At 32.4% G+C, this 27686-nt stretch overlaps 1 protein-coding gene across 2 annotated transcripts; it reads left to right on the top strand.

The window, feature by feature from the left end:
• The first annotated feature begins 96 nt into the window (after positions 1–96).
• LOC139512872 (cytochrome P450 3A24-like) lies at positions 97–27686 on the top strand. 2 transcript variants are annotated; one of them, XM_071300814.1, is made up of 14 exons: positions 97–416; positions 6807–6903; positions 9391–9443; positions 11281–11377; positions 14810–14929; positions 17650–17738; positions 18835–18983; positions 20813–20982; positions 21395–21503; positions 24071–24228; positions 25086–25174; positions 26021–26158; positions 26656–26818; positions 27235–27686. In XM_071300814.1, the coding sequence occupies exons 1-14, from the start codon at positions 343–345 to the stop codon at positions 27307–27309; spliced, it is 1581 nt and encodes a 526-aa protein (XP_071156915.1). In that variant the 5' UTR covers positions 97–342; the 3' UTR covers positions 27310–27686. The 2 variants fall into 2 exon arrangements, with proteins under 2 accessions (XP_071156915.1, XP_071156916.1); XM_071300815.1 differs by having other exon boundaries at positions 109–416; positions 20813–20937.

Genomic DNA, 27686 nt, shown 5'->3' with positions numbered 1-27686 from the left:
AAGAGATCTATTCACCAGCGTTTTTATAGTGTCGAAATTATAAATTACATACACAAATACACGTATACAAAATTTAGTCCTGGTATCTATGATGAGTTTAATTATTGTAAACACATTCTATGAATATCTAGTGTGACTAAAACATTACTGCAAGTATTTTAAAGAAAGCTATTCATGATTAAGAGTGAACTAATGCATTCCTTAAGTAGGTAAATTTTGATTCAAGTTGCCCTCCATACACATTCAGATCATTTCTATTTATAGAAAATTGTAAATTAACTAATTGAATATTTATCCACCGGATTTACCTTGTTTATCGGCTAACTTCAGAAACAGTTAAACATGGATTTCTTTGGGATCGCAACAATTCCAGGATGGCTGATCACGATCTTATTATTCTTCATGACAATGTGTTTGTAAGTAGCAAGTATAAAAATCTACTTTTAAAATTAAAGCGTTTGTGCCTATGGCTTCTTAACAACAAGTCAGTCCATTGACGTCTTATTAGTATTAGGCCAAATAAAAAAGTATGTGTGGTTCCAGTTACATCTTTTAAAAAAATTGGGTATTGGTAGGTAGGGATTTTTTTATTTTATGTTTTATTTTTACTTTGAGTCTATCGGAGGAACATTCTGACTTGAACAGTGCTTAATTAAAAATGGCAAAACGATATTTAGTGTAAGCTATTTTAGAGGCTAAAAAGTAGGGTAGGTAGGGTAACTGGAACCACATATATATTTTTATGCGGCCTTACATGTACCTGTTATCGATAGGATATGTGTTCCCGATTGCTGTTGACTATCGTGTACGGTTGCGTTTTGTCTTCGTTTCTATTTGTCTTCGACAGATTTTGATATTGCATTTCGCCATGATTTGTATTGTACGACTTACTATATGTATACTTATCCTTGATTTAGCTATCTGCATAAGCTAGCTGGTTACTGCAAGTTTCGTTATTGATCATAACTGATTTCATATGATAATGCACTTCCGCACGCAAGTGTTTCTGTATAGCTTTACAGAGGCGGATACAGGGAAAGGGGGTTTGGACCACGGGAGTAATTTCCTATCATTGGGTATACGGGGATGTGCCAAAAACGTGGGTCATAATTTTGCGAGATTTTATAAAAAAAGATGACCCTCCTTTTTAATGACTTCCTATATTAAAATGCATTTACGTTTGATAACTGTATATTGATTTGGGGTACATGTATGATCTTCATATCATACATAAATTTGCTATTGAGAATCTTACATTATTAATGGTCAATTATTATATAAAATTAAATCAATTCATTTGAAAGTTCACCTTTCAAATAAGTTCCCAAATAAACCCCGCCAATTGGTCTCCTGACTTGATCTTCAATATAAATGTTTCGGTGTCATTTAGAGGGGGCATGAATCAGATGTGGATACTTAAAAATTCCAAAGATCTTTTAGAGTACATACAATCTAACTCTTTCATCTTGTAACAGTATTAAAACATTTGACTTTTCTACTCTTTACACAAGTATTCCACATTCCAAACTAAGAGACACATTGGAAGAGTTGGTATTGCTTTGCTTCTCAGTGGCGGATCAAGGAAAGAGGGAGGGGGTCTGCGGGTTGGAACCCTTCCTTTTTCTTTTGGCCGATCAATGCATTTGAATGGGAGCATATAGTTGGACCCCCCTTTTTTTACACTGGGTTTGGAACCCCCCTTTTTAAAACGGCTGGATCAGCCCCTGACTTCATAAAAAAGAATGGCCAACGTAGATACAAGTATCTTGTCTTAGGGAGGGAAAAATCCTACTTTGTAAAGGGTCACTCTGATTTAGAGATAAAGGATATTACAGATACAGTTACGTTGGCCTCATATCTTGACTTACATCTAGAAATTAACAATGAGGGTCGGTTGAAAACAAAACTTTACGACAAAAGAGATGATTTCAGCTTTCCAATTGTGAACTTTCCATTTCTAAGTAGCAACATTCCAGCAGCACCTGCATACGGGGTATATATCTCCCAATTGATACGATATTCCCGTGCTTGCATTTCCTATCATGATTTTCTTGATAGAGGTTGCTGCTCACAAGGAAGCTATTAAACCAAGAGTTCCAAATGGTGAAGTTGAAATCATCCCTTCGTAAATTTTACGGACGCCATCACGAGTTGGTTGACCGTTATGGAATAACTGTTTCACAAATGATATCGGATATGTTCCTTGCGTCGTAACTACAATCCCCTTCCCTTTCACGAATGTGACCTACCGAATTAGACTATATACCGGATTTGTTATCACATAAGCAACACGACGGGTGCCACATGTGCAGCAGGATCTACTTACCCTTCCGGAGCACCTGAGATCACCCTTAGTTTTTTTGGTGGGGTTCGTGTTGTTTATTCTTTAGTTTTCTATGTTGTGTCATGTGTGCTGTTGTTTGTTTGTCTTTTTGTATTTTTTGTATTTGCAGCCATGGCATTGTCAGTTTGTTTTAGATTGATGAGTTTGACTGTTGTCCATTTGGTATCTGTCGTCCCTCTTTTTTTTTTTATCTATGACGTCAATGTTCAATTCTAATAAAATTATTTTGTATCAATGATTCTGATTGGATGACAGTTAGTGTCAAATTCTCTATCTCCTTGTCTGTAACTAAGGAAGCCGACATTTTGAAATTCTGAATGTATTGACATGTAATTTCTACAATAATAAGCACTCCTGCATAGTAGGATGGCTAATGCGCTAAATACACCCACACCCACTAAAATTTCACACCCACTTAAACATGCAGATAATCCAACAATCCATGCGTATATATAACGATAAAATATATGTGCATCAAACGATGTCAATTCATATTTAAAAACTTAAGGGTACTAAGCTGGTATATTTATGAATTACAAGTGATGATTAGTTAGTGCTTATATAAGCATGGGTCATATTTTAAATATTGTATATAAGTATAGGTCATTCTTTCTTTAATATTTTTATAACTATATAGGTACTGAATTTCAGTGAATGTTATATCAAAATGGGTACGTTTTTTGAGGCAAAAATGGCACACCCCTACCAAACGAATATCGAAGTTACCCCCCGTGGTTTGGACCCTCTTTTTACGAGCAATGTTTTTGAATTGGGACACCCCTTTAAAATGACTGTATCCGCCCCTACTTATTTTTTCAACACAAATCTAGGTGTTCATTTTCATTGCATATAAGATAATAACCATCAGTGCAAATTTTTACCCCTATTATTTTCCTCACCTGTTTACAAGCTTTCTTAACCATGTAACCACAATTTTCCAGATTATTCTATACAAATTTAATTCCGAATTAAAGTCGATGGTATTTTGAAACAGATATAATCATAAATGTTTATTTTCTGCAATAAAATGCATCGTTAACTTCTAACTACTCACTTATTCGAGGGATTTTTTTTCGACCCTTTCTTGTAACCGGATATGATGAACTATGATTAGGTGAATTACACCATAAGGAAAGTACAATTTGATTGAAATGTAATAGATCCCGTATGCAAGCTTGAATGGAAACGACAACTTGAAAAGAAAATTAGAAAAAATCATCATCAAGCTACTTGACATCGGCGGTGCGTGGTCCAAGACATGCAGTCTGCCTTGTGATTTCAAAGAAAAATTAAGGTCGATCGTATAGTGAAATTCTCGGGAATAGAGTGAAAGGTTATAAAACTAGAGGGTCCAAGGACCCTGTGTCGCTCACCTGATATTTTTATTTACAATTGATGCATGATAAATGCAACTGTTGTACTGTCGTTTAGTTTCAGATATATAATACTAAAAAGTGCGTTTGAAACCTATGTTTTATTTCAGCCATGTGGGCAGGCAGGGTCATCATACACAGTGGTCCCTGGATATCCTAGTAGTGATTTAAACCAAGTTTGTTTAAATTTGACAGTTGTTTCAGGGGAGAATTTTGTAAAATTTATCTAACGAGAAATGCAAAGTAATGAGAAAGTTGTGAAGTTGTTTTGTTGTTGCGCAACTCCCCCCCCCCCCCCCGCTCCCCCTTTGCCAAAAAAACCCAAAAAGGTAATAAAAAATTATCATATAAGGCCAATCTATCCTATTAATGATTTCTGCAAAATTCAGTTGATTGTGCAAGGGTTGTATAGCCAGTTGAGGTCGTTAAAAACTCTCATTTTTACCCCTATGTTCTATTTTTAGCCATGGCGGCCATCTTGGTTGGTTGGCCAGGTCACCGGGCACAATTTTTAAACTAGATACCCGAATGATGATTGTGGCCAAGTTTGGTTTAATTTGGCCCATTAGTTTCAGAGGAGAAGATTTTTGTAAAAGATAACTAAGATTTACGAAAAATGGTTAAAAATTGACTATAAAGGGCAATAACTCCTAAAGGGGTCAATAGACCATTTTGGTCATGTTGACTTATTTGTAGATCTTACTTTGCTGAACATTTTTGCTGTTTACAGTTTATCTCTATCTATCATAATGTTCAAGATAATAACCAAAAACAGCAAAATTTCCTTAAAATTACCAATTCAGGGGCAGCAACCTATCAACCGGTTGTCCGATTCATCTCAAAATTTCAGGGCAGATAGATCTTGACCTGATAAACAAGTTTACCACATGTCAGATTTGCTCTAAATGCTTTGTTTTTTGAGTGATAAGCCAAAAACTGCATTTTAACCCTATGTTCTATTTTTAGCCATTTCGGCTATCTTGGTTGGTTGGCCGGGTCACCGGACACAATTTTGAAACTAGATACCTGAATGAAGATTATGGCCAAGTTTGGTTTAATTTGGTCCAGTAGTTTCAGGGGAGAAGATTTTTGTAAAAGATAACTAAGATTTACGAAAAATGGTTAAAAATTGACTATAAAGGGCAATAACTCCTAAAGGGGTCAACAGACCATTTTGGTCATGTTGACTTATTTGTAGATCTTACTTTGCTGAACATTTTTGATGTTTACAGTTTATCTCTATCTATAATAATATTCAAGATAATAACCAAAAACAGCAAAATTTCCTTAAAATTACCAATTCAGGGGCAGCAACCTATCAACGGGTTGTCCGATTCATCTTAAAATATCAGGGCAGATAGATCTTGACCTGATAAACAATTTTACCCCACGTCAGATTTGCTCTGAATGCTTTGGTTTTTGAGTGATAAGCCAAAAACTGCATTTTAACCCTATGTTCTATTTTTAGCCATTTCGGTTATCTTGGTTGGTTGGCCGGGTCACCGGTCACAATTTTGAAACTAGATACCTGAATGAAGATTATGGCCAAGTTTGGTTTAATTTGGTCCAGTAGTTTCAGGGGAGAAGATTTTTGTAAAAGATGACTAAGATTTACGAAAAATGGTTAAAAATTGACTATAAAGGGCAATAACTCCTAAATGGGTCAACAGACCATTTTGGTCATGTTGACTTATTTGTAGATCTTACTTTGCTGAACATTTTTGATGTTTACAGTTTATCTCTATCTATAATAATATTCAAGATAATAACCAAAAACAGCAAAATTTCCTTAAAATTACCAATTCAGGGGCAGCAACCTATCAACGGGTTGTCCGATTCATCTGAGAATTTCAGGGCAGATAGATCTTGACCTGATAAACAATTTTACCCCACGTCAGATTTGCTCTAAATGCTTTGCTTTTTGAGTTATAAGCCAAAAACTGCATGTTACCCCTATATTCTATTTTTAGCCATGTCGGCCATCTTGGTTGGTTGGGCGGGTCATCGAACACAATTTTTAAACTAGATACCCTAATAATGATTTTGGCCATGTTTGGTTAATTTGGCCCAGCAGTTTCAGAGGAGAAGATTTTTGTAAAAGTTAACGACGGACGCAGGACGACGGACGACGAACGACGGACACCGGACGCAGGACGACGGACGCAGGACGACGGACGACGGACGCCAAGTGATGAGAAAAGCTCACCTGGCCCTTCGGGCCACGTAGGCTAAAAAAGAGTTAAACGGAAAATAATATGTATTTTGTATTGGTTAAACAAGAAATGGTCTTTGTTCCAGATTCTTTGTATAATAACCCTTTTCTTAAAAACAGTTTTTAGCTCTTTAACTTTGTACTTGTTTGGCTTTAGAACTATTTTGATCTGAGCGTCACTCCTTACACCACTGGGTCGATGCCACTGCTTGTGGACGTTTCGTCTCAGATGGTATCACCAGCCCAGTAGTCAGCACTTCTGTGTTGACATAAATATCAAGTATATGGTCATTTTATAAATTTCCTGTTACAAAACTTTGAATTTTTAAAAAAAAACTAAGGTTTTTTTTATCCCAGGAATAAATTACCTTAGCCGTATTTATCACATCTTTTGGGATTTTTGGGTCCTCCATGCGCTTCAACCTTGAACTTGTTTGGCTTCAGAACTATTTTGATCTGAGCTTCACTCGTCGTTATGTAGACGAAACGTGCGTCTGGCGTATAAAATGATAATCCTGGTACCTTTGATAACTCTTAGGAAAACCAAAACAAGTGCCAAACAAAGTATCTACTAAATCCATAATGATTAAAATTCGGCTTATTGTAATATTTGATATATGAATTAATGGAAATAAACAGGTCACCTATTGTTTGGAAGAAAACAGATGTTGATATTGAGATAAAATTGAGAATGGAAATGGGGAATATGCCAAAGAGACAACAACCCGACCATAGAAAAAAAAACAACAGCAGAAGGTCACCAACAGGTCTTCAATGTAGCGAGAAATTCCCGCACCCGGAGGCGTCCATCAGCTGGCCCCTGTTCAGATATCTGTTTTTAAAAGATATATTGCTTAATATATTAATTTTATTATAGGTACTCTTTATACTGCCAAACAACTTTCTGGAGACTTGGTATTCCTGGGCCTAGGCCAACTTTATTCTTAGGAAATATTATGGAATTTGTAAAAAAGGTCAGACTTAATGTTTCAATAATTATATTCGTTTTATTCAAATTCTAACAGGATTGCTTTGATTTCATATGTAATACTGAATACCTTGTCTTAAACTGTTTTGGTTTAAAGGTGTTCACCATTATGTTTTGTTGGTTCAATTTTAAGCTTTTTAAATTGATATAAAAGTTATGTATTGATAGATTACACACAGAGATGCTGGATGAAGGTAAAAAAGCCAGCAACCAATCTGACAAAAATAACCAACGATATCTGAGGTGTGAACTATAAACACATGCATGTTTAGGAAATTTGTCTATATAGCGGTTTTACATTGAAAAGGGACAGACACAATCATGTCCAAAGGGAAAGAGACATTTTAAAATGATACAATGTGTTTATTCTTGACATTAAAAGATTTGGATGCTAGATTTTTAATACCTTTCGTTAAATTGATTCACAATATGTATAAGTCCAGACAATTAACAGCTATATTTATATGCGTTTTGTTAAAATATATTTTTCACTCTTTGGTCTTTTGGAAAATGTTGTTTTTGCTGTATTTAGACCCTTCCACAACGAAATTTGTTACATGTACACGTATACAACTTGCGGTTTTTATCCAACGCAAGAATAGGTTTGAACGTTGTTTTTAATTTAGACATGTTTATATTAATTTCGTTTGGGCTTGTATAATACATTCCCTCCGGTTAACATAATCTGTTTATCCTATTTTGACTCTTAAAAATTCAAAAGTCTATCCTAAATTGAGGTAAATTAAATGCCCTGCCTTCCAAATACTTTTCGATTACTAAGATCAATGAAGAGACATTAATTGTCGAAATCCGGATATGTTGTAAAACATTTACCACCTCATGTTGTGGTTTACCATCTTTGCCGCAAGTTTATTGTTTTCTACTTGGTATTAAGTTAATAAAGAGATCCATTTTGTTACACCTTGTTGTCAATTTATTTGACAATCGCCAATGGCAGTCAGCAGGGTTTAGGAACATCAGTTGTTCGACCTTTTAGTCAAATGCGTTTTGTTAAAATGTGCTTTTTCACTCTTTTGGTCTTTTGGAAAATGTTGTTTGTGCTGTATTTAGACCCTTCTAAAACGAAATGTGTTACATGCACACGTATAAAAATTGCGGTTTTTATCCAACGCAATCATAGGTTTGAACGTTGTTATTAATTCAGACTTGTATTTTTATACATATATATATAGCTCTAACTTGTCCGGGCCCGTACATATTATGAATCTATTAAACGGAAGGTATTAAAAATCTAGCATCAAAATCTTGTAATGTAAATTATAAGAACTTTGTACTATTTTAAAAGTGTCTCTTTCCCTTTGGACATGATTGTGCCTGTCCTTTTTCAATGTACAACCCCTTCAGGGGTCTCGGGGTAGCATGTCTCCGTCTACTGCCGCAGGTCCTGGTTTCGAATACCATCTTCATTATAGCAAATACATGAAAATTGGTATTGGCAGATTGCAGCATTTAGGATTAAAAACAAGGCCAGATCAGATCAGGGTTGGAATAATTTGTCTGGGTTATGTAACATATCTTCCTGTGAATTGTTACTTTGTGAACTAACACATCGTTAAAAAGTGCGGTTCAGTGTATCATTTTGGGTTTATTATTTATATCACAATATCATGATTATCATAATATTATCGTCTTGAAGACATAATTTTTCAATTAGTTTAATTAGGGTCTTGAGCTGGCATGTCATTAAATGCTTGTAGTCCTTTGTTAATTTATGTATCATTGTCATTTTGTTTAAGTTTCCTTTTTGTTACCTATTCTTAGATCGGAATCAGACTTCTTTTGAACTGAGTTTTACTGTACGTATTGTTGTGTGTGTGTGTGTTTTTTTTTTTTTTTTTTTTTTTTTTTTTTTTTTTTTTTTTTATACATTGGCTAGAGGGTTGAGATCTAAAAAATCATGTTTAACCCTGAAGCAGTTTTGCGCCTGTCCCAAGTCAGAAGCGTATGGCCTTTGTTAGTCTTGTATCGTTTTTAATTTTAGTTTCTTGTGTATATTTCGAGTTTAGTGTGACGACCATTATCACTGAACTAGTGTACATTTTTGTTTAGGGGCCAGCTGATACACGTCTCCGGTAGCGTGAGTTTCTCGCTGCATTAAAAACCCATTGATGGCCTTCGACCGTTATATGCTATTTGGTCGGGTTGTTGTCTCTTTGTCACATTCCCCATTTCCATTCTTAATTTTATTGATTACAAAAAAAAATATTACAGATGTATTCGAACATGTCAAATGAAAAATGAAAATCAAGACGACCGTTGATAGTTGTCAAGAGTTAGAAAGTGTTTTATTTTTTAACTTATTAATCTTGACATTTTAGGTTAAAAAAAAACTAAATTGTGTTTAATGTCGGTGCACTACTGGAAGGTGCTATAATATTTTTTTGCTGGATATGAAAAAATATAGTATTTTTGTTGAGGTTGATATAGATAAAGCGGATTGTGTTCGTTTTAGGGTGTGCTTCAAACAGACCTGGACAATTTGCAGAAACACGGAAAGATCTTCGGGTATGTTTAACATACATATTTCAATAAATAAAGATATATGCTGACTTAGAAAAACGATTCCTTTAGAAGGAAAAGAATGGTAAACAAAGATTTCTATTAAATTTGCCACATTTCGTTTTATATATTAATCAATATTCAAATGTGAATTAGTTTGTAAGTCTGAAACACTTATCGTGTGAATACCAAGCACAAAAGGGGACCAGATACCTTTAAAGTCATTTTCATAGCATTAACAAGCGTTTTTTGTCAAATATTTCCATAAAACTACCATTTTTGTTCAAATAAAGTCGAGTTACGTCTCAAAGATAGTAAAGTCTTGAAGTGTCACGAAATATAAGTTCCTTCATAATATAAGTTCCAAAAGGAAAAAGTATTCTGGAATATTATTTCCATAGGAATAAATATTACAGTAAATGTTCCTCACAGAATAAATGGTATAGAATATGTGTTCCAACAGGAACAGGCATTGTGACATTGTTTATAACAAAGTTTACAGTGGAACATCTGTTGGGGGGATCAAATATATGTTGACACAAGAACGGTGCGGGGTTTGTTTTTCAGACAATGTAGTAGCAAATAAATATTTTATATGATTTTTCGCCAATTGAAGGAAAGACAGTATTTGTCATGATCTATTGGTAAATGTTTATTACATGTTAGACTTGGATAAATCGTTTTCCTAAAACTCAATTTTTTTTTCATATCTATACTATATATTAAACAAAGAAGACCTCATTTTGTGTGTCGCTTCTCCTCCTTCCACAATAAATTAATCATCATGCCTCTGTGTCCTAGAGGTAACATGTATAGTTGCATTGTCATCCGTTCGTATGATCATTCAGTTTGGATTATTTTAGGAGAAAAACGAAAAAAATTGCGTCCGGATATTTTCCCGTCATTGGACAAAACTTTAAGTCAGATGAGACTTCCGGTTTGTGTTTTTCTGTACTTTGAACATACAAAGACTATGAAAAAAGTGTAGACATTTGCTTTCTGCTATCATTTTGAGTTCTATTATTTATCATTCTTGCTTAAAGTGTTTCAGTTTGGGTTATTCTGGGAGGAAAACGAAAATAAATAATATTTGCTATTTACTATCAATTCCAATAGTTTACTATCCACGGATATATGATCATATATTTCTGTATACTAGCTTACATACATTTACTATGAATAAATTGTATTTGTTATAGTTTATTATTAATTCCGATGGTTTACTGGGGGAGGGAGCTCTTTACTATTCGTGGCGAGTGATGTATATGTTGTGTACAAGTTGTAATGTTGTACGATTATAATTTGTACAGATTTTTTGTACAAGTTATTAGTGTTTTATGACCTGCTGAACACAAATGGATGATGCAAGTACAGAGTCTTTTGCTTCGCATATTTCTGTCATATTTTCACAACTTCATGATACAAACTAATACTTAGCATTGATACAGAAACATTATAAGACCACACAAAGATTTGAGATTTGGAGATGAATATGGTATAAGGAAAAAAAAATAATTACAATTTAAACCATTCAGGTATCCTCATTTCCAGTTTGAAGACAAGAAGAATAGCACTCAATGTTAGGTTGAAGTATAATATTTTGAATTTAAAACATTACACTGGTACCTTTTATAAGGTACACCTGTATAACCTGTTGCAAGAAGGTAGGTGTCAAAAAACTTATAACTTGTACAAAAACCCTGTACAAATTATAATTTGTACATTCAAACTTACATCTTGTACACAACATATATATATTACTATTTACTATCAATTTTTCCGCGATTTCGCGGGTGTGTTCTAGTCATATTTAAATGTCATACCCTCCATCCTTATATTGCAGGAACTATGCTGGAAATTTGGCTTCATTGACTATCTGTGATGTTGATATCATAAAACAAATTTGCATTAAAGATTTCTCAAAATTTCCAAATAGGATAGTAAGTATCACATGTATTTTGTAAATACTATTTAAGACATATATTCAAACTGATTGATTACTTTTAAATAATACTAAAGATTGAATTTTAAATTGTCACATAAGCCCATAGGTTATACTTTTTGGAACTTTTGGATTATAGCTCTACATCTTTTATAAATATAAGCTTTGGATTTTACATATTTTGGCCACGAGCATCACTGAAGAGACATTATTTGTCGAAATGCGCATCTGGTGCAGAAAAATTGGTACCGTTAATGTTATTATAATTTATAAGTGCAATAAAGTTTCAGCATCATTTGAAATTAACAATGAGCAGAAAGAATTATTATAAGCAGAAATCAAGGCATGAAATAACAAAATATCAAAAGATTAATTATGATAAATAGATTGTCTCTGTGTTATCAAGTACCGTGCGCAGCTCTTTCTGCAAACGGGGCCTTGGTGGCCGAGTTATCACCTTACTTGAATAATGGTACCACTAGCCTGTCAATACTGCGCTTGTGTGGTTCGAATCCTGCACTTGGAAGGTACTCTCGAATCCAATTTTAATTGACGAGAATCGTCAGTTTTCCTACGTTTTGTTTACTAGTATTTTAAAAATATGTCAATGGTTCTCTCAAGGCTTTCTCGACCAATAAAAAACTCACGTCAACGAACAAGCACAATAGTACAAAGAGAGGTGAAAAATCTAACTCAATAACGCTTAAACCAATATGCATGAAACTTTGGTGAATTGTTTTTATCTATTGGCGTGAGCTCCCATTTGTTTTATATAAATTTCGGATTTACCGTTTCCGAGTTTTGGGGTTTTATTCATTAAAAAAGGGGGGATTTTCCAGTTTTCGGACAATAACACAAAAACAATTTCACAGAAATTTTGATAAATTGTTTAAATCCATTGTTGTATGCTCGCTTTTGATTTTTATAAATTTAAGTTTTACATTTCCTAGTTTTAAGATTTTATTCATAAAAAAAGGGGTGATTTTCAAGTTTTTGGACAATATCCTTAAGGTGCTCAGACAACTTTTGTTAAACTTTGTTTACTGTTTTATAACTATTAAGATAAACTCCCTTTAGGTTTTTTTTTATAAATTTCTGATTTAAAATAGAGAAGTTTTTATACGACCGCAATACATTTGCGGTCGTATATTGGTATCACGTCGTCCTCGTCGTCCTCGAAGACGGATGATTTCCGGATAATAACTTAAGTATAAGAAAATAGAAATAAATAAAATTTTAACACAATGTTTATAACCACAAATAGACGCTTGGGATTGATTATGGGGTTATGATCCTTAAGGTTTAGGAATTAGGGGCCCAAAGGGACCCAAAACAAGCATTGATCTAGTGTCAGGACAAAAAGTTGTGTATAAGTATTTCAATTGTTCTGAAATTGTACCACTATGTTGAATACCATAAGTAGAAGGTTGGGATATATGTTGTGGGTTATAGGGCAAACAGGCTAGGAATAAAGGGCAAAAACAAGCATTTTTGTAGTTTCAAGACAATAAATTGGAGTTATCTTTCTTTGTCCAGTATGGTTGTTGAATTACCTAAAACCAATACTTTGTGAAATCTTCTTTTGAAATTGGAGTTATCTTTCTTTGTCCAGAATAGTAGTTGAATCAACTTAAATCAATATTCACTTTACTACCAACTGATAAATTAAAGCAATTTTTACCATTCAGTGATTACAAGCACTCTGATTATCATTCTAGGGTTATGCCCCTCTTCAAGTGGAAAAATTGAAGATTTTTTTAGTTTCTGTTTTCTTAACTTTAAGTTTGTCTGAACTAAATTCAATGAAATGTGTATATAATGCTTATTACCTCTAAACGCAGTTTAAGTTCCATGTTTGGCACCTTCACATTTACAGTTCTTGAGTTATGTCCCTTTATAACGTTATATGCTAGCGGGGACATCATCTGTGTCCCTTTGGACACATTCCCCATTTAGTTTTTAGAAGTTGCTATTAATTGATATTAATTTTAACCATGACTGTATGACATTTTGTATTTTAATATTTTATGATGTATTTAAATGAGTAGTTAGTGTTGCAAACTCCATTAGAGATCATTTTTGGAATAAGGGGAAGGCGGAGGTGAAAAAAATTGGATTTTAAAAAAGAAAATTTCTTCAATTTTTGAGAGGACAATATTCAACAGCATAGTGTATTGCTCAAAAGCAAAAAAAATTAAGTTCATTAGACCACATTCATTCTGTGTCAGAAACCTATGCTGTGTCAACTATTTAATCACAATCCAAATTCAGAGCTGTATCTAGCTTGAATGTGTCCATACTTGTCTCAACCGTCCAGGGTTCGACCTCTACGGTCGTAAAAAGTTGCGCCCTCTGGTTGAACTTTATTGAAAATGTGACTGGCGTGTCACATGCCCTTGGCGCATCTGTTTATTTATTATGTTATTCGATATGGATATAGGTTTATATTCTATAGAACACGATTATATCTTGATGTTAAAATTTATTTGTGTGTTTAAACAATTACATTTACTGCTCTCTCTGTTCTGCCAATATTCGAAAGGTTTGTATAATTCCATTGATAGTTTTTGTGTTCTGATCTTCTTAATTACTGTTTGTTTGTCTCTGTCTACTCAAAGATTTGGTTTCAGATTCAAATCTTCGGAAGTTTCTTTTGAAATTCTTTTAAACATGCTTACTCGTTTACTCATTGGACTATGTCAATCTTATACTGCAGTAATAAGAAGAGAGATGTGGAAATGCTTTTATGTTGTATGCGTCTGCATTTGATAGCAATATATTATTTCCTTTACGTATTTTCTAAACTAACGAATGATTAAGAGTTAGCAGCTTTGTGGAAGCTCTTCTCTAAAAGCAGATTTCTTTTTTTATGTGTATCTTATTCATGATCATCACCAAGTTCTTTTTTGTCTAATACAATGTATATTCATACTGGTAATGTCATTGCTTCTTTTGGGTGTTCAACTAAATAAGAAAAAGTTTTATGACCTTTACCTGTAAAAACATTTTGCTCGAAAGTTTACATACACAAAAAAAAATATGTGGTCGGATATTAAATGAGGCATATATTCACGAAGAAATCAAGGACACAGATAAAAACAACTAAGGTCATCATACACTCAGTCTGGGTCATACACACCTCAACAATGATCATAAATCATGCCGTAAAATAAACTTAAATGACCACGAGATAACAAAATATGTTATCCTTTTTTCATTTAAAAAAACGCCATAACAGCGTATCCCTTTTTAATTAAATTTTAACTGAGATGAAATACTTTGACCTGTTAACTATCAAAAAACTTTGAAATATTACCATAATAATGCATTGGTGTAAAATAATCATACTGAGGGTTTTGTTCAATGTGATGAATTTCATTTCTCAGAAAATATGACTGTATATATATATGTATTGTTATCTATTGAAAAGGCTAAAGGTGATAACACTGATCCCTATATGAAGGATGCTATTTCACTTGCACGTGACGAACACTGGAAGTTTTTGAGATCATCAATTTCTCCCACCTTTTCTTCCGGAAAAATGAGACAGGTAAGGAAATTTATTCTTTAATATAATGTAACTTTTAATTAATCCCCTACCGAAAAAGTCGAAGGGGACTTTAGGTTTGTATACTGTCTGTCTGTTTGTCTGTCTGTCCGTCTGTACATCCGTCAGTCCTGAAAATTAGTTTTCTAGACTTTTTATGCCCCACCTACGATAGTAGAGGGGCATTATGTTTTCTTGTCTGTGCCTCCGTTCGTCCGTCCGTCTGTGCGTCCGTTCGTCCGTCTGTGCGTCAGTTCGCTTCAGTTTAAAATTTTTGGTCAAGGTAGTTTTTGAAGAAGTTGAAGTCTAATCAACTTGAAACTTAGTACACATGTTCCCTATGATATGATCTTTCTAATTTTAATTCCAAATTAAAGTTTTGACCCTAATTTCACGGTCCACTGAACATAGAAAATGATAGTGCGAGTGGGGCATCCGTGTACTTGGGGCACATTCTTGTTTCTTCATGCTTCAAGATGTTGATTTGATGTTTGGTGTATTGTTTTATCATGACAAGTTACAGGTCAATTTCAATTTTCACGATTTTTAGCTTTTCTCCTTGTTCAGTTAAAGCATTTTCCCTTTTTATGAAATACTTATGTATAATATTAATTACTAGATTTCTGTTTAAAGGGGAATAACTCATTTTTTAACTTTCCCCAGAATTAAATTTTTTGAAATATTTGTGAAAGACATTGATGACATTGTGGATTTTTTTCATTTTCTTTAGTAAATTGTTTGAAGAATACAGTGGTAGGTTTGTTTGTTATTCTATGAAGTTTACACCATGACAAATTATTGATCAAGTTAGAATTAAGTTTCATTACAAATAATTTTTAACCGGTAGGGGACTGTATTTTGCCATGCAATACTCACAGAATACTTGTTTATGATGCACTTAAGATCTCATTTTTTCCTTTGTCTTTTCTCTCAAAACACAAATTTAAACTAACCAAATATAAATTAAAAACGATACTGCTTTGTCGTATGTCAGACATATGATAAAGTAACCGAAGTTTATTGTTTAGTGTTTAAATAATTGATAACATGGAAAGGACAAAATTTTAGCTGAAATCTTCTTTTCTTATCCACAGCCACATTTTTGCGTTAATTGCGTCATTTGGAGAGGGAGACTTATTAAGCATCGTTAATGCTTTGAACAATGCAGTGGACCGAAACATGAAGATTTGAAAAGGATTAAACTTAAGTGATGCCTTTACAATTACAATCAAAGTTTGGAAGAAGGCATATATTTTAGGCAGTTAAGCTGCCTTATGCTAGCACCCTAGTTTTGTGTTCTTCCCAACGAATGCTAAAAAAAAGTGCCATTGTTATAATGTCGCAGACTAATATGTCATTTATAGCTAATTGGACATTTTTTCATACTATTAATTCTGAAATACAAAAAAATATGACCAGAATAAACGACCCATAATATCTGAAGTTGCAAATAGGAAATAGTGCTCAATAGAAATCCGTAATTAATTATCCCATGTACTTTTGGCTTAGATGTCAAAAAACAATTGTGTGAAATATTTCATCGTGAAAATCAGTAATTACAAGTTGTTTATGTTTCCAAAATGACAAAATGCGCAGGAATATTGTTCATGTACACTAAATCTCTATGATACAGGAAATAAAGTTATGCATGTATATAGTAGTCTAAAAGAGAGACGAAAGATACCAGAGGGACAGTCAAACTCATAAATCGAAAATAAACTGACAACGCCATGGCTAAAAATGAAAAAGACAAACACACAAACAATAGTACACATGACACACCATAGAAAACTAAAGAATAAGCAACACGAACCCCACCTAAAAACTAGGGGTGATCTCAGGTGCTCCGGGAGGATCCTGCTCCACATGTGGCACCCGTTGTGTTGCTCATGTTATTACAAAACCGTCATGTCAGGCGACCATGGGAATGACGAATTATGGGAGCTTTATTTGGGAGACTTCGAAACAGCATCATGTAAAAATTATTTCTTGTTGATTATAAAATGTTTTTGATGTAAAAAATGAGTCTAGGTTAATTGAATTTACTTGAATTAAATTTTGAATTATATCTGAGCCTATCAAAATTTTCATTTATGACTCATTTTAAAGAAAACATGTAAATCTTTCAAGCAGGAGTAAGCCCAAGAATGTTTGACCAACTGTTTTATAATCACCTGTCATTTTATTCCAAACTTGGTATGGAGTGACATCATGGACTTGGGGTGAAGGTTGGGGTCATTTACATTTACTATGGGCAGGTCAGTCAGACCTCACCTTTGATCCCTATGTAGTAGTAAACATTTGTCTGATTTGTGTCTCATAACTTTTTTTTGTACTGTAGAACCCAAACTCAGTGTTGCATTAAATTAATTATACAAGGTCTTTTGATCATACTTGTTACTGAAAATGGCTTAAAACAAAATTTGGACTAGTTTTGCTGTACACATTTTTTTTATTTCGATCATTATTTGTATTTGCCTGTTTGTCTTTTACAAAATAGATAACTTATGAATTTATTTCAAGGGGGAATTATACAGATCCCTTGTTTTTGAAAAATAAAAAATAAATATGTGTAGCAATTATTGTTTTCTTGCAAAATATTGTAAAATTTCAGCTGATTTTCGGTGATGTCAAGTTTTCTCTTCCATCCTACGAAATAGTACCACTCACTGCCACTTCATTTTTCCAAAATTATAATAATGTATGAATGATATTTTTCTCAGATGATGCCATTGCTTCAGAAATGTGTTAATGACATGGTTGAAAAACTGAAGAAAGATACAGAAAATGGAGAAGTAGTCGATGTGTGCAAGTAAGAAAAAATCTATTACGATTTATAATGGAAACACTTAATATTATGTTCTTTCTTGATTTTAATGTCCATCCCTTTAGCAAGGACAAACAGTTTTACTCCTGTCCGTTTCCTTCCATAGGAGATGTTATATTGTTCAGTGTACTTCTCATGACTAATTTTTAGTATATAGTTGCAAACCTGATTTAGTTAATGATAGTACTATTGAAGGAATTATGACCCTCAAAATATAAATTAACAACATAACACTTATCATGAATTTAAACTGGTATGACTGTTAAATATATCGTTGAATGATGCATTAAATTATTTTAGTGGTCGAGTTGGCATTATATTCTTATTCCAAATTTCTTACTTCTGATTAAAACAAACGGTGCTTGGTTAAAAATTTTCTTGAAAACGTTTAATGTAATTGCTTTTATAAAATTTCCTGATAGATACAATATCAGATTTTGTATTTATAAGTGTATGTAATGATTTTTGATAGGCAATATTGATGTGTGAGAAGTCAGATAAGGTAATTGGACATGTACATTAATGTTTACATAATAATGACCCTTTCTATCCTAAACTTAGCGAATCATCAATGAATTTAACCAAAGTAACAGCTCATGATTGGGATACTTCTGGCATGTTGTTATATATATGTGTTTTGTGGACTTTTTTGATAAAAAATCTATGTGATCATATTTCTACACCATAGTTTATCTTTGCAGTCTGATTTGTTAACCAAAAAGAAACCTGCTAAATTAAGGATATACAATGAACAAATGTTATAATGATGTCTGTTACTTTATTCTTTCTTACAAACTTGTTTTACATTGTCTTATCGGGGCCTTTTATAGCAGACTATGCGGTATGGGCTTTGCTAATTGTTGAAGGCCGTACGGTGACCTATAGTTGTTAATGTCTGTGTCATTTTGGTCTCTTGTGGACAGTCGTCTCATTGGCAATCATACCACATCTTCTTTTTATATTGTGACCAATATACCTATTTTAATATTACTAACCAGATAACAGTATGTTATAGGTATGCTTGATTTTTCTTATATCATCAGCTTTAACATCAAAAATAAAAATGATTTGTTTTCTGCAGATACTGTGGTTCGTTTTCAATGGATGTGATAGCCAGTACAGCTTTTGGTATGGATGTAGATGCCCAAAACGATCCAGATAATGCATTTATAAAGAATGCGAAGAAAGCTTTTTCATCTGGGCTAAAAAATCCTATGTTATTGTTTGTTCGTGAGTAAATTAACCTTCGATCGCAATCATTTAGAGAAAAAATATCCACCTTTTGAGACCAAAGTTGTAAGTAGTAGACTTGTTAAAAATTGAAGAACACAACACATAGTTCAAATGAAACGTTTTGTTTTACCACTGTCAATGGCATCAATTTCTGTAAAAAATAAGGTTTTTTACTGTTCAGTTTGAATTCTAAAAAAAATGAAAAACGCAATAAAACACAAAACGAAAAGTTTCAAAATTTGAGAAAACTAAACACAAGTAAATTTTAATTTCAGTATTTAATCGATTTTTTTTAGTGACATATAATTTTCAGACTTTCGAATTTTGACTTTTTTGGATGAAATCAAAATTGTCACCACCAAGGCGAATGAACATTTCTTTGTACAGCCGTCTGTAATGACCTCGATAAATTTCAAGGACATTCTAAAACATACAAGAGTTTTACGAATTGTTACCAATAAAACAAAATTACAAAAGCCCTATATGTGGGAAGAAGTAGAATGATATTTATCTTAATGGACATAATTGCATACCATCAATTGTCTATGCATGCATGTGATTTAGTCAAACTGGTCTTTGAACCTGTTTTCATATAACCAACATTTGTTACTTTTTATGATTACATATATAGTTTAAGAGGATAAAACTATTTCACAAAACTTACTTTTTAAACAAGTAAACAAAATAACATTAATGTACCAATTTTGATGTTCACTTGCTCAAGTACATTTTTCAGTCTTGAAATCCTAATTTTTCTTCTTGTGATTCATTGAAATGTAAAAACACAAAAATACTGAACTCCGAGGAAAATTCAAAAAGGAAAATCAAAAATCAAAAGGCAAAATCAAAAGTCCAAACACATCAAACGAATGGATAACAACTGTCATATTCCTGACTTGGTACAGGCATTTTCTAATGTAGAAAATGGTGGATTGAACCTGGTTTTATAGCTAGCTAAACCTCTCACTTGTATGACAGTCGCATCAAATTCCATTACATTGTCAACGATGCATGAACAAAACAAACATACTCAAAGAGTAAAAATGTCAAAAATAGGGGTACAACAGTCAATATTGTGTTATCATCTTAATATCACTACATAAACAACAAATGTAACAAAGTAGCACAAAAAGGCATACATCAAATTTAACATTCTCATTTTGCTTTTCTTATACGGCTGAATTTATCTAGTATGTAAAGTCTACCCATAAATGAAAGAAGGTTTTCATTTCTGGTGTAAAATTGCGCGTTTGAAATTCGCACAGGTAGACATAAAAATAATTTTGTCGTATGACGGCATACATAATTGCAGACTCACGTTAAGTAGATATAACAAAAAACAGACTTATAGTAAAAATAATAAATAAAATAATGGTGTGGTTGAAAGTATGACGGGACACATAAGTACAGTTTCACGTCAAATACGGCTGAATTTATCTATGTAAAGTCTACCCATAAATGATAGAAGGTTTTCATTACTGGTGTAAAATTGCGCGTTTGAAATTCGCACAGGTAGACATAAAAATAATTTTGTCGTATGACGGCATACATAAATGCAGACTCACGTAAAGTAGATATAACAAAAACCAGATTTAACAGTAAAAGTAATAATAATAAATAAAATAATGGTGTGGTTCAAAGTATGACGGGATACATAAGTACAGTTTCACGTCAAATGTATATCATAAAAACAGACTAAACAGAAAAAGTAGTCTTATTGAATAAAATAGTTTAGTCATTCATAGTATGTCAAGATCCTTAAGTAAAAGTAATATCAATAAATGAAATAATTTTGCCGTTAAATTTTTTCTTTCTATAATTTTCAGTATTTTTCCCTTTCACGAGAGGAATACTTTCATACTTTAAATTATCAACTTTAAGCAAAGAAATGGCGACTTTTTTTCACGCTGCTGTCAACACTGCTATTGATGAAAGAAAGTCAGAAAGCTCGGTAGGTCGAATTACTGTTAGTAAAAAAAGAAAGTTGCAGAGCACAGTAGGTTTTAAATTACTGTTATTGAAAAAAAGAAAGTTGAAAAGGTACAGTAGGTTTTAAAAGACTGTTATTGAAAAAAGAAAGTTGAAAACATTGTAGGTTTTAAATGACTGTTATTGAGGAAAGAAATTTTAAAACATGGTATGTTTTAAATGACTGTTATTGAGAAAGGAAAGCTGAAAACATGGTATGTTTTGAATGACTGTGATTGAGGAAAGAAAGTTGAAAACATGGTGTGACAAATTTCAGTGATCACACAGATTATGCTGTCATAATCTTTTTATAGTTTTAGGGGGAGGGGGCTAAAGTGGTGTAGACACGTGCTTTAAGTGTTTAAAAACATGTATATATGCCCTGGCTGAATAAGCAGCTACAATAGTGGATAAGAAAAAGGACCGAACTTTTATTGCAGAAAAGACAAGACTTATTAGGACTAATGTTAAACGCACATACAGACAAAGAAAAAAGTGAGGAAAATATAGAACTGTCATCTACAACTCTAAAGGATTTCAAGAAAAGACGTGAGTACATTCATTCATACCATATGTTCAACTTCCAAAAGGTAAAACATTCCATAAAAGGAGATATGGGGTTCATATTAACGATACAGAAATTGTTCACACCAAAACCTTAAATAAAGACAATTTCATTCATCGTATGATTTCAGCTCCAGAAGGTGTCTATATTACTTAACAAGTTCTTATCCGTCTGATTTAATCAAAGTTTTGAAATATGCATGACGACTATCATGACTTTAGATCTAAGCATGTGACGGGTCAAACTTTTTTAAGCTCTTTATATTTGTAATGTGCCAATTACATTTGAACGATAAGAAAAATGTTAGTTTGAACAATACATATTCATGGACATATTTAACTTTAATTATTAGAATTTTAAGATACACATGTCTCATTACGTCACATGATAGGAAGGTGATAAATTGATGCATTTATAATGGCTAAGTAATACTACAGTAACTGTATACTGACTATCTGAATGATAGGTTACTGCAGTCTAAATACCTGAAGAGTATGACACTATTATAACTTAACTGTAGGTTACTGCAGACTGAATATCTGCATTCAGGATTCTACAAATCTCAAAAATACTGAACTCCGAGGAAAATTTAAAACGGAAAAGCCGTAATCAAATGGAAAACATCAAGAGAATAGACAACACATTATCGTAAAAATGGAGGCTGTTCTAGGGATGGCGCGGGAAAGTTAGAAAACATGAAACAAATAAGGATTATATTTCGTGGAAAGGTAGACTAAATATTTTAAGAGGTTTTTATCATTCTGATGATGTCGCATACAAAGAACTTATACTATTGGAAATATTGGCTTATGTTTGCCATTATCAAAGTATCGTGAAGTGAAGCAGACTGTATTACCTTGTTGTTTTATGCTCCACAAAAGAATTCGGATACTTAAAAAAATCACAAATTATATATGTATATAACATTTAGTATTCCTTGCTAGGTCGACATAAAACTACCAACTAAAGGTCACCGTACGGCCTTTACAAAAAGTAACAACAACACCATTTGCCTAAACAAAAGTGTTTGCGAAGAGTACTCGGCAGTTGCTGAAAGCTAATTCAAAGCCAATTCAAACTAAATAAAGAATTTCAAAAATAATATTTTGAACACTTAAAATGGAAATGTGTTTACCTCAAATAATATGCAGTTTTGAACCCTCAGTCGATGATGACATATACAAACATAGTCTGTTCATGTACATTAAAATTAATGTGAAAAATTCGAGGTGAAAGGGTATGACTTATGTTTAATTTGCCACTATGTTTATTTCTCTACCTTTTCACAACAGCTAGTTCATTTTATTACATGTTGAGATAATTAATGAGGATGTAAGGAGGATTAAAGAAAATTTTGATTTATAAATATTATTAACTTTTACAAAATTAAAATATAGAATCGATATTGTGTATTTTGAGAATACAGTGACGGAGATTTTCAGTCAAAATAGTTTTACCATAATTAAAAAAAAGCAAATCAATTTGGTTATAAAAGAGTCATTGTTGATGATTGTAAGTCCAATGTTTTACAAAATAAAAAAAAAAATCCTTAAATATAAGCTTGTAGTTACCATTTCCTCCAGCCTATACTTAAACAATATTTAATAACTTCCGATTTTAACAGTTTTGCCTTTAAAAAAGGAGTAAAAACTAAAATCACAAAAATACTGAACTTAGAGGAAAATCTAATCGGAAAGTCCATAATCATATGGCAAAATCAAATAACAAAACACATAAAAAACGAATGGTACAGGCATTTTCAAATGTAGAAAATGGTGGATTAAACCTGGTTTTATAGCGCTAAACCTCTCACTTTGATGACAGTCTCATCACATTCCGTTATATTTACAATGATGCGTGAACTAAACAGACATGATAAATAAAATAGTCAAAATATGGGTACAGCAGTCATCATCGAGTTACAATTTAAAAGGAACAAAAAAAAAACATCTATCTACAAACACATTCATTGATTCGCGTGTCTGACGTCAGAAAATTTTATACGTCACATATAAATAAATATATAAATCACATTTGATTAAACAGATCACCTTCGAAATATAAAAACTGGGTGACTCACAATAAACTTAGTTTTGTCACAAATATGTTTGTCCATCTGATGAGTTAATCCTTTTTCAACTGATTTTTATAGTTCGTTCTTATGTTGTACTGTTAGGGGGAGGGTTGGGATCCCTCTAACCCCGCCACATTATTTATGTATGTGCCTGTCCCAAGTCAGGAGCCTGTAATTCAGTGGTTGTCGTTTGTTTATGTGTTACATATTTGTTTTTCGTTCATTTTTTTACATAAATAAGGCCGTTAGTTTTCTCGTTTGAATTGTTTTACATTGTCTTATCGGGGCCTTTTATAGCTGACTATGCGGTATGGGCTTTGCTCATTGTGGAAGGCCGTACGGTGACCTATAGTTGTTAATGTCTGTGTCATTTTGGTCTTTTATGGATAGTTGTCTCATAGGCAATCATACCACATCTTCTTTTTTATATTTACAGCTTAATTTTCACAATTGTACATCATTTAATTTGTATTTCAGCTCTTACGACAAACGAAATATTAGCAAATAGCCTTACATTCTTTTTGGCTGGATATGAAACTACTGCGAATGCGTTATCCTTTGTTCTATATTGCTTAGCTTTATACCCAGATTATGCTGACAAGGTTCGACATGAAGTTGCTGATAACATTGGAAAGGTAGAGTGTTATAAAATATACAGGTACAAAATGTACATAGTATATTTTTATTATTTATTTATTAGATGTTTGGTGGTTGACAATAAGATAGTTATCAATAACATTAGTGAATCTGATTTTCAGAATATTTTGGGCTGAAGCATAACTAATGTTATTCGTATGCATCAATTTATGTTTTCTTCATGAATGTTACTGAAAGGTGAACAAATGATTTAGCTGCAGCCTTGTATATGTTTGTTTGAATTTTTCAGGCAGATATGTTGTATGTCTGTGATTTATGTTTATACAGTTTTGGCTGCTGGTTTCCAATTCTTGTAACATTAATCTATTATGTCTGTTTATGTTGCTCACCCAATTTTATCAATATAACAGAACTATAAACAACTGTCATACAAGTGGGATGTTTAGCTAGCATCAACTCCAGGTTTAATCCGCAATTTTCTTCAGAAAATGTCTAAACCAAATCAGGAATATGACAGTTTTTTTTTATCTGTTCCATTATATGTTAAAGTCTAACATTTGATTTTAGTTTTAATGGTTTCCGCTTTTTGAGTTTATCTTGGAGTTCTTTATTTTTGTCATACGTTTTACATATATTTTTTAAAGCACATATATCAACTGAACTTTGTGTTTCAAGTGGCAACTATAATTATTTTCTTTCCGGTAATATTTCTAAATAAATTGGCACAGATCATTCCTCATAATCCAATACAGGTATGCAAAATATATGTTTTACTAAGCAGGGTGGAAGGAGCGATATTATAACCTTGAAACTAATTTGACTATAATATTTTACAAATTAAATGTAATGAAACAGATCAATCTGTACAATAACATAGTTATGGTTGGAATTATAGGAAAAACCAACATATGACAACGTTTCAAAGCTTCAGTATTTAGATATGTTTGTATGTGAGGTCCTTCGACTATATTGTCCGGCTGCAAGGTAAATATAACATTCATATCACATAGAGTTATTGCCAATTCAACTGATATCAAGTTTGTTTAAACAAGTCAAGGTAGAGCAACTAATAGTTTTTCTGTGAATAAAAGGCGATGTTGGTACCTTCAATGAGAAAGCAATCAGACGTCAAGATCAAATATCATCTACAATTTTGTTCAGGTCTGTGAAGGAATGCGCTCATTGCATTTTTGGAATTATAAATGTATAAAGAATGAAAGTAAAAATAACAATTTATATATATATAGATTAAAGAATATTATTCAAAGATTATATGATATAGTTTTATGTAAAAATTTAAAGTTGTATAATATTTAATCGAATTGATAACATTTCCTGAAGCGCTTCTCACTAAATTGTCTTCATGAAATAACATAGAGGCGCATAAAAATTTAGGTTTTTTTTCAATTTGATTATTTTTCGAAAATCAGCATTTTAAATACTTTATAATTAAAGATAATAGAAATGGCTTGTTTGCTATAAAACAAATAATCTAAAAATAAAACTTTTAAGAACAATACATATGCAGTTATATGAAGACAGTATTGCCTAATGTTATTATAAACTTTACAATAGGTGTATTCTGCCAGTAACAAGAACAATATATTGATAAAGTGTTAATAATTAAGTGATCAGGGCTAAAAAATCATCCTATTCTGGGGTGGTTTTTACATAAATCAGAAACAAAATCTGATGATTTGTATTGTAGCCATTCACAATCAGTATCAGTATGACTGTTAATATTGATTTGCATATTAAAATATTTAGGAAGACCCTATAGACTATAAATGAACTATGGATTTTCATGTTTTCCCATATTTTTACTTAAAGGTTTAATCGAACAACAGAAGAAGATGTAGCAATTGGTGGATATAAAGTACCGAAGGGAACTGATATACAATTTGCAATAGGTGTCATTCATAGAGATCCAGAGTTTTGGCCTGAACCAGAGGTTTTTGATCCAGAGAGGTAACTATATTTATTAATCATTTAAAAGTGTGTATAGCAGTTTAAAGAATAAGGCAAAGCCTTGTCTTCCTAGAATTCTATAGTTTCATAAAATGATATTGTAGAGTTATAAGGTAGTGGCAAAATAATTTTCATATCTATAACAATCGTTAGTTGCCCGTTTATATATCAAGAAATAAAATAAAGTTCCTACTCTATCATGCACAGATTAACCTTCGGTTTTATAGATAATTAATTAAGCCCTCATTTGGTAATGTAATAAAGCTCTTCACTTGTTTCGGTTTTAACACAACCTTGGCTTCTACATAATTGGTTGTATGCCTTCGTGATGAAATAACATACAGGAAAACACTTCTTCTAGCGCATACACATTTATTGTTATTTTCATTTTATTTTGCAAACTATTATGTGAGCATCAAATATTGTTAGATGGAAATTAATTGTTGTTTATAGATTTTTAATATAGTTGTTATCAAAATCACATTAATACTTAATAGGTTCACACCAGAAAACAAGGAGAAACGTCACCCGTATGCGTGGTTACCATTTGGTGTTGGTCCTCGTAATTGTGTTGGTATGAGACTAGCACTTATAGAACTTAAAATGGCTGCTGTTACCATGATACAAAATTTTACCGTTGTAAGATGTGATGAAACTGAGGTACATTTTTTTTTATTGTTCTTAGTTATATATGTATAGTAAAATAATGAAGTCACTTATTGCATACTCTGTGTGGCTTCAAGATATAACTTGTAAATTCTGTATTTAATTCATTTTGCTAGAAAACAAACCCTAAGACTGTTTCTCTTTTTATGTTTTTTTATTCTGTAATGTTTTAATTTATTACAAAATCTTTAAGTTGGAAGAATTTTGTTTCAGATGTATTGTTTTCAGTTCTTATTGAACTTCAATTAGAGTGCTATGCATCACTAGACTTTAGAAAAACAATATATGTCTAAGACGCAACAACCCTTAAACGTACAAAAGTGATAAAAATGGCCTTCTACAACATGTCAAGCTCAACTAAAATTCGCCTAGCATATTAGACAATTACTTTTTATGTTATTTGTTTATAGGTTCCAATTACATTTGATAAAGGGGGATTTATTAAAGCACAGAATGGTATTAAACTGAAACTGGAGAAGAAATAGATAGATATGTACTAGTATCTGTAAATAGTCACAGTGTGTTAGACAAGAGATAGACTGATATTTGCAAATAGTCACAGTGTGTTGGAGAAGAGATAGACGAATACTAGTTTTGTAAATATTCACAGTGTGTTGGAGAAGAGATAGATTGATATTTTTTTTTTAAATGATAACAGTGTGTTGGAGAAGAGATAGACTGAGATTTGGAAATGGGTGCAGTGTTTTGGGATGGGAGATAGAATGATATTTGTAAATGTTTACAGTGTGTTTAAGACAAATATGTCTCATGTTTCAATTATACTGAAAACGTTTACAATTTTATTTCGCTTGTGACAAATGAAATTTTTTATATTAATAAAACAAACATACAAATTGTAATA

This window comes from Mytilus edulis, chromosome 2, assembly GCF_963676685.1.
Source record: "Mytilus edulis chromosome 2, xbMytEdul2.2, whole genome shotgun sequence".
NCBI classification, from domain to species: domain Eukaryota; kingdom Metazoa; phylum Mollusca; class Bivalvia; order Mytilida; family Mytilidae; genus Mytilus; species Mytilus edulis.
This window is presented reverse-complemented; position numbering and strand designations above follow the sequence as displayed.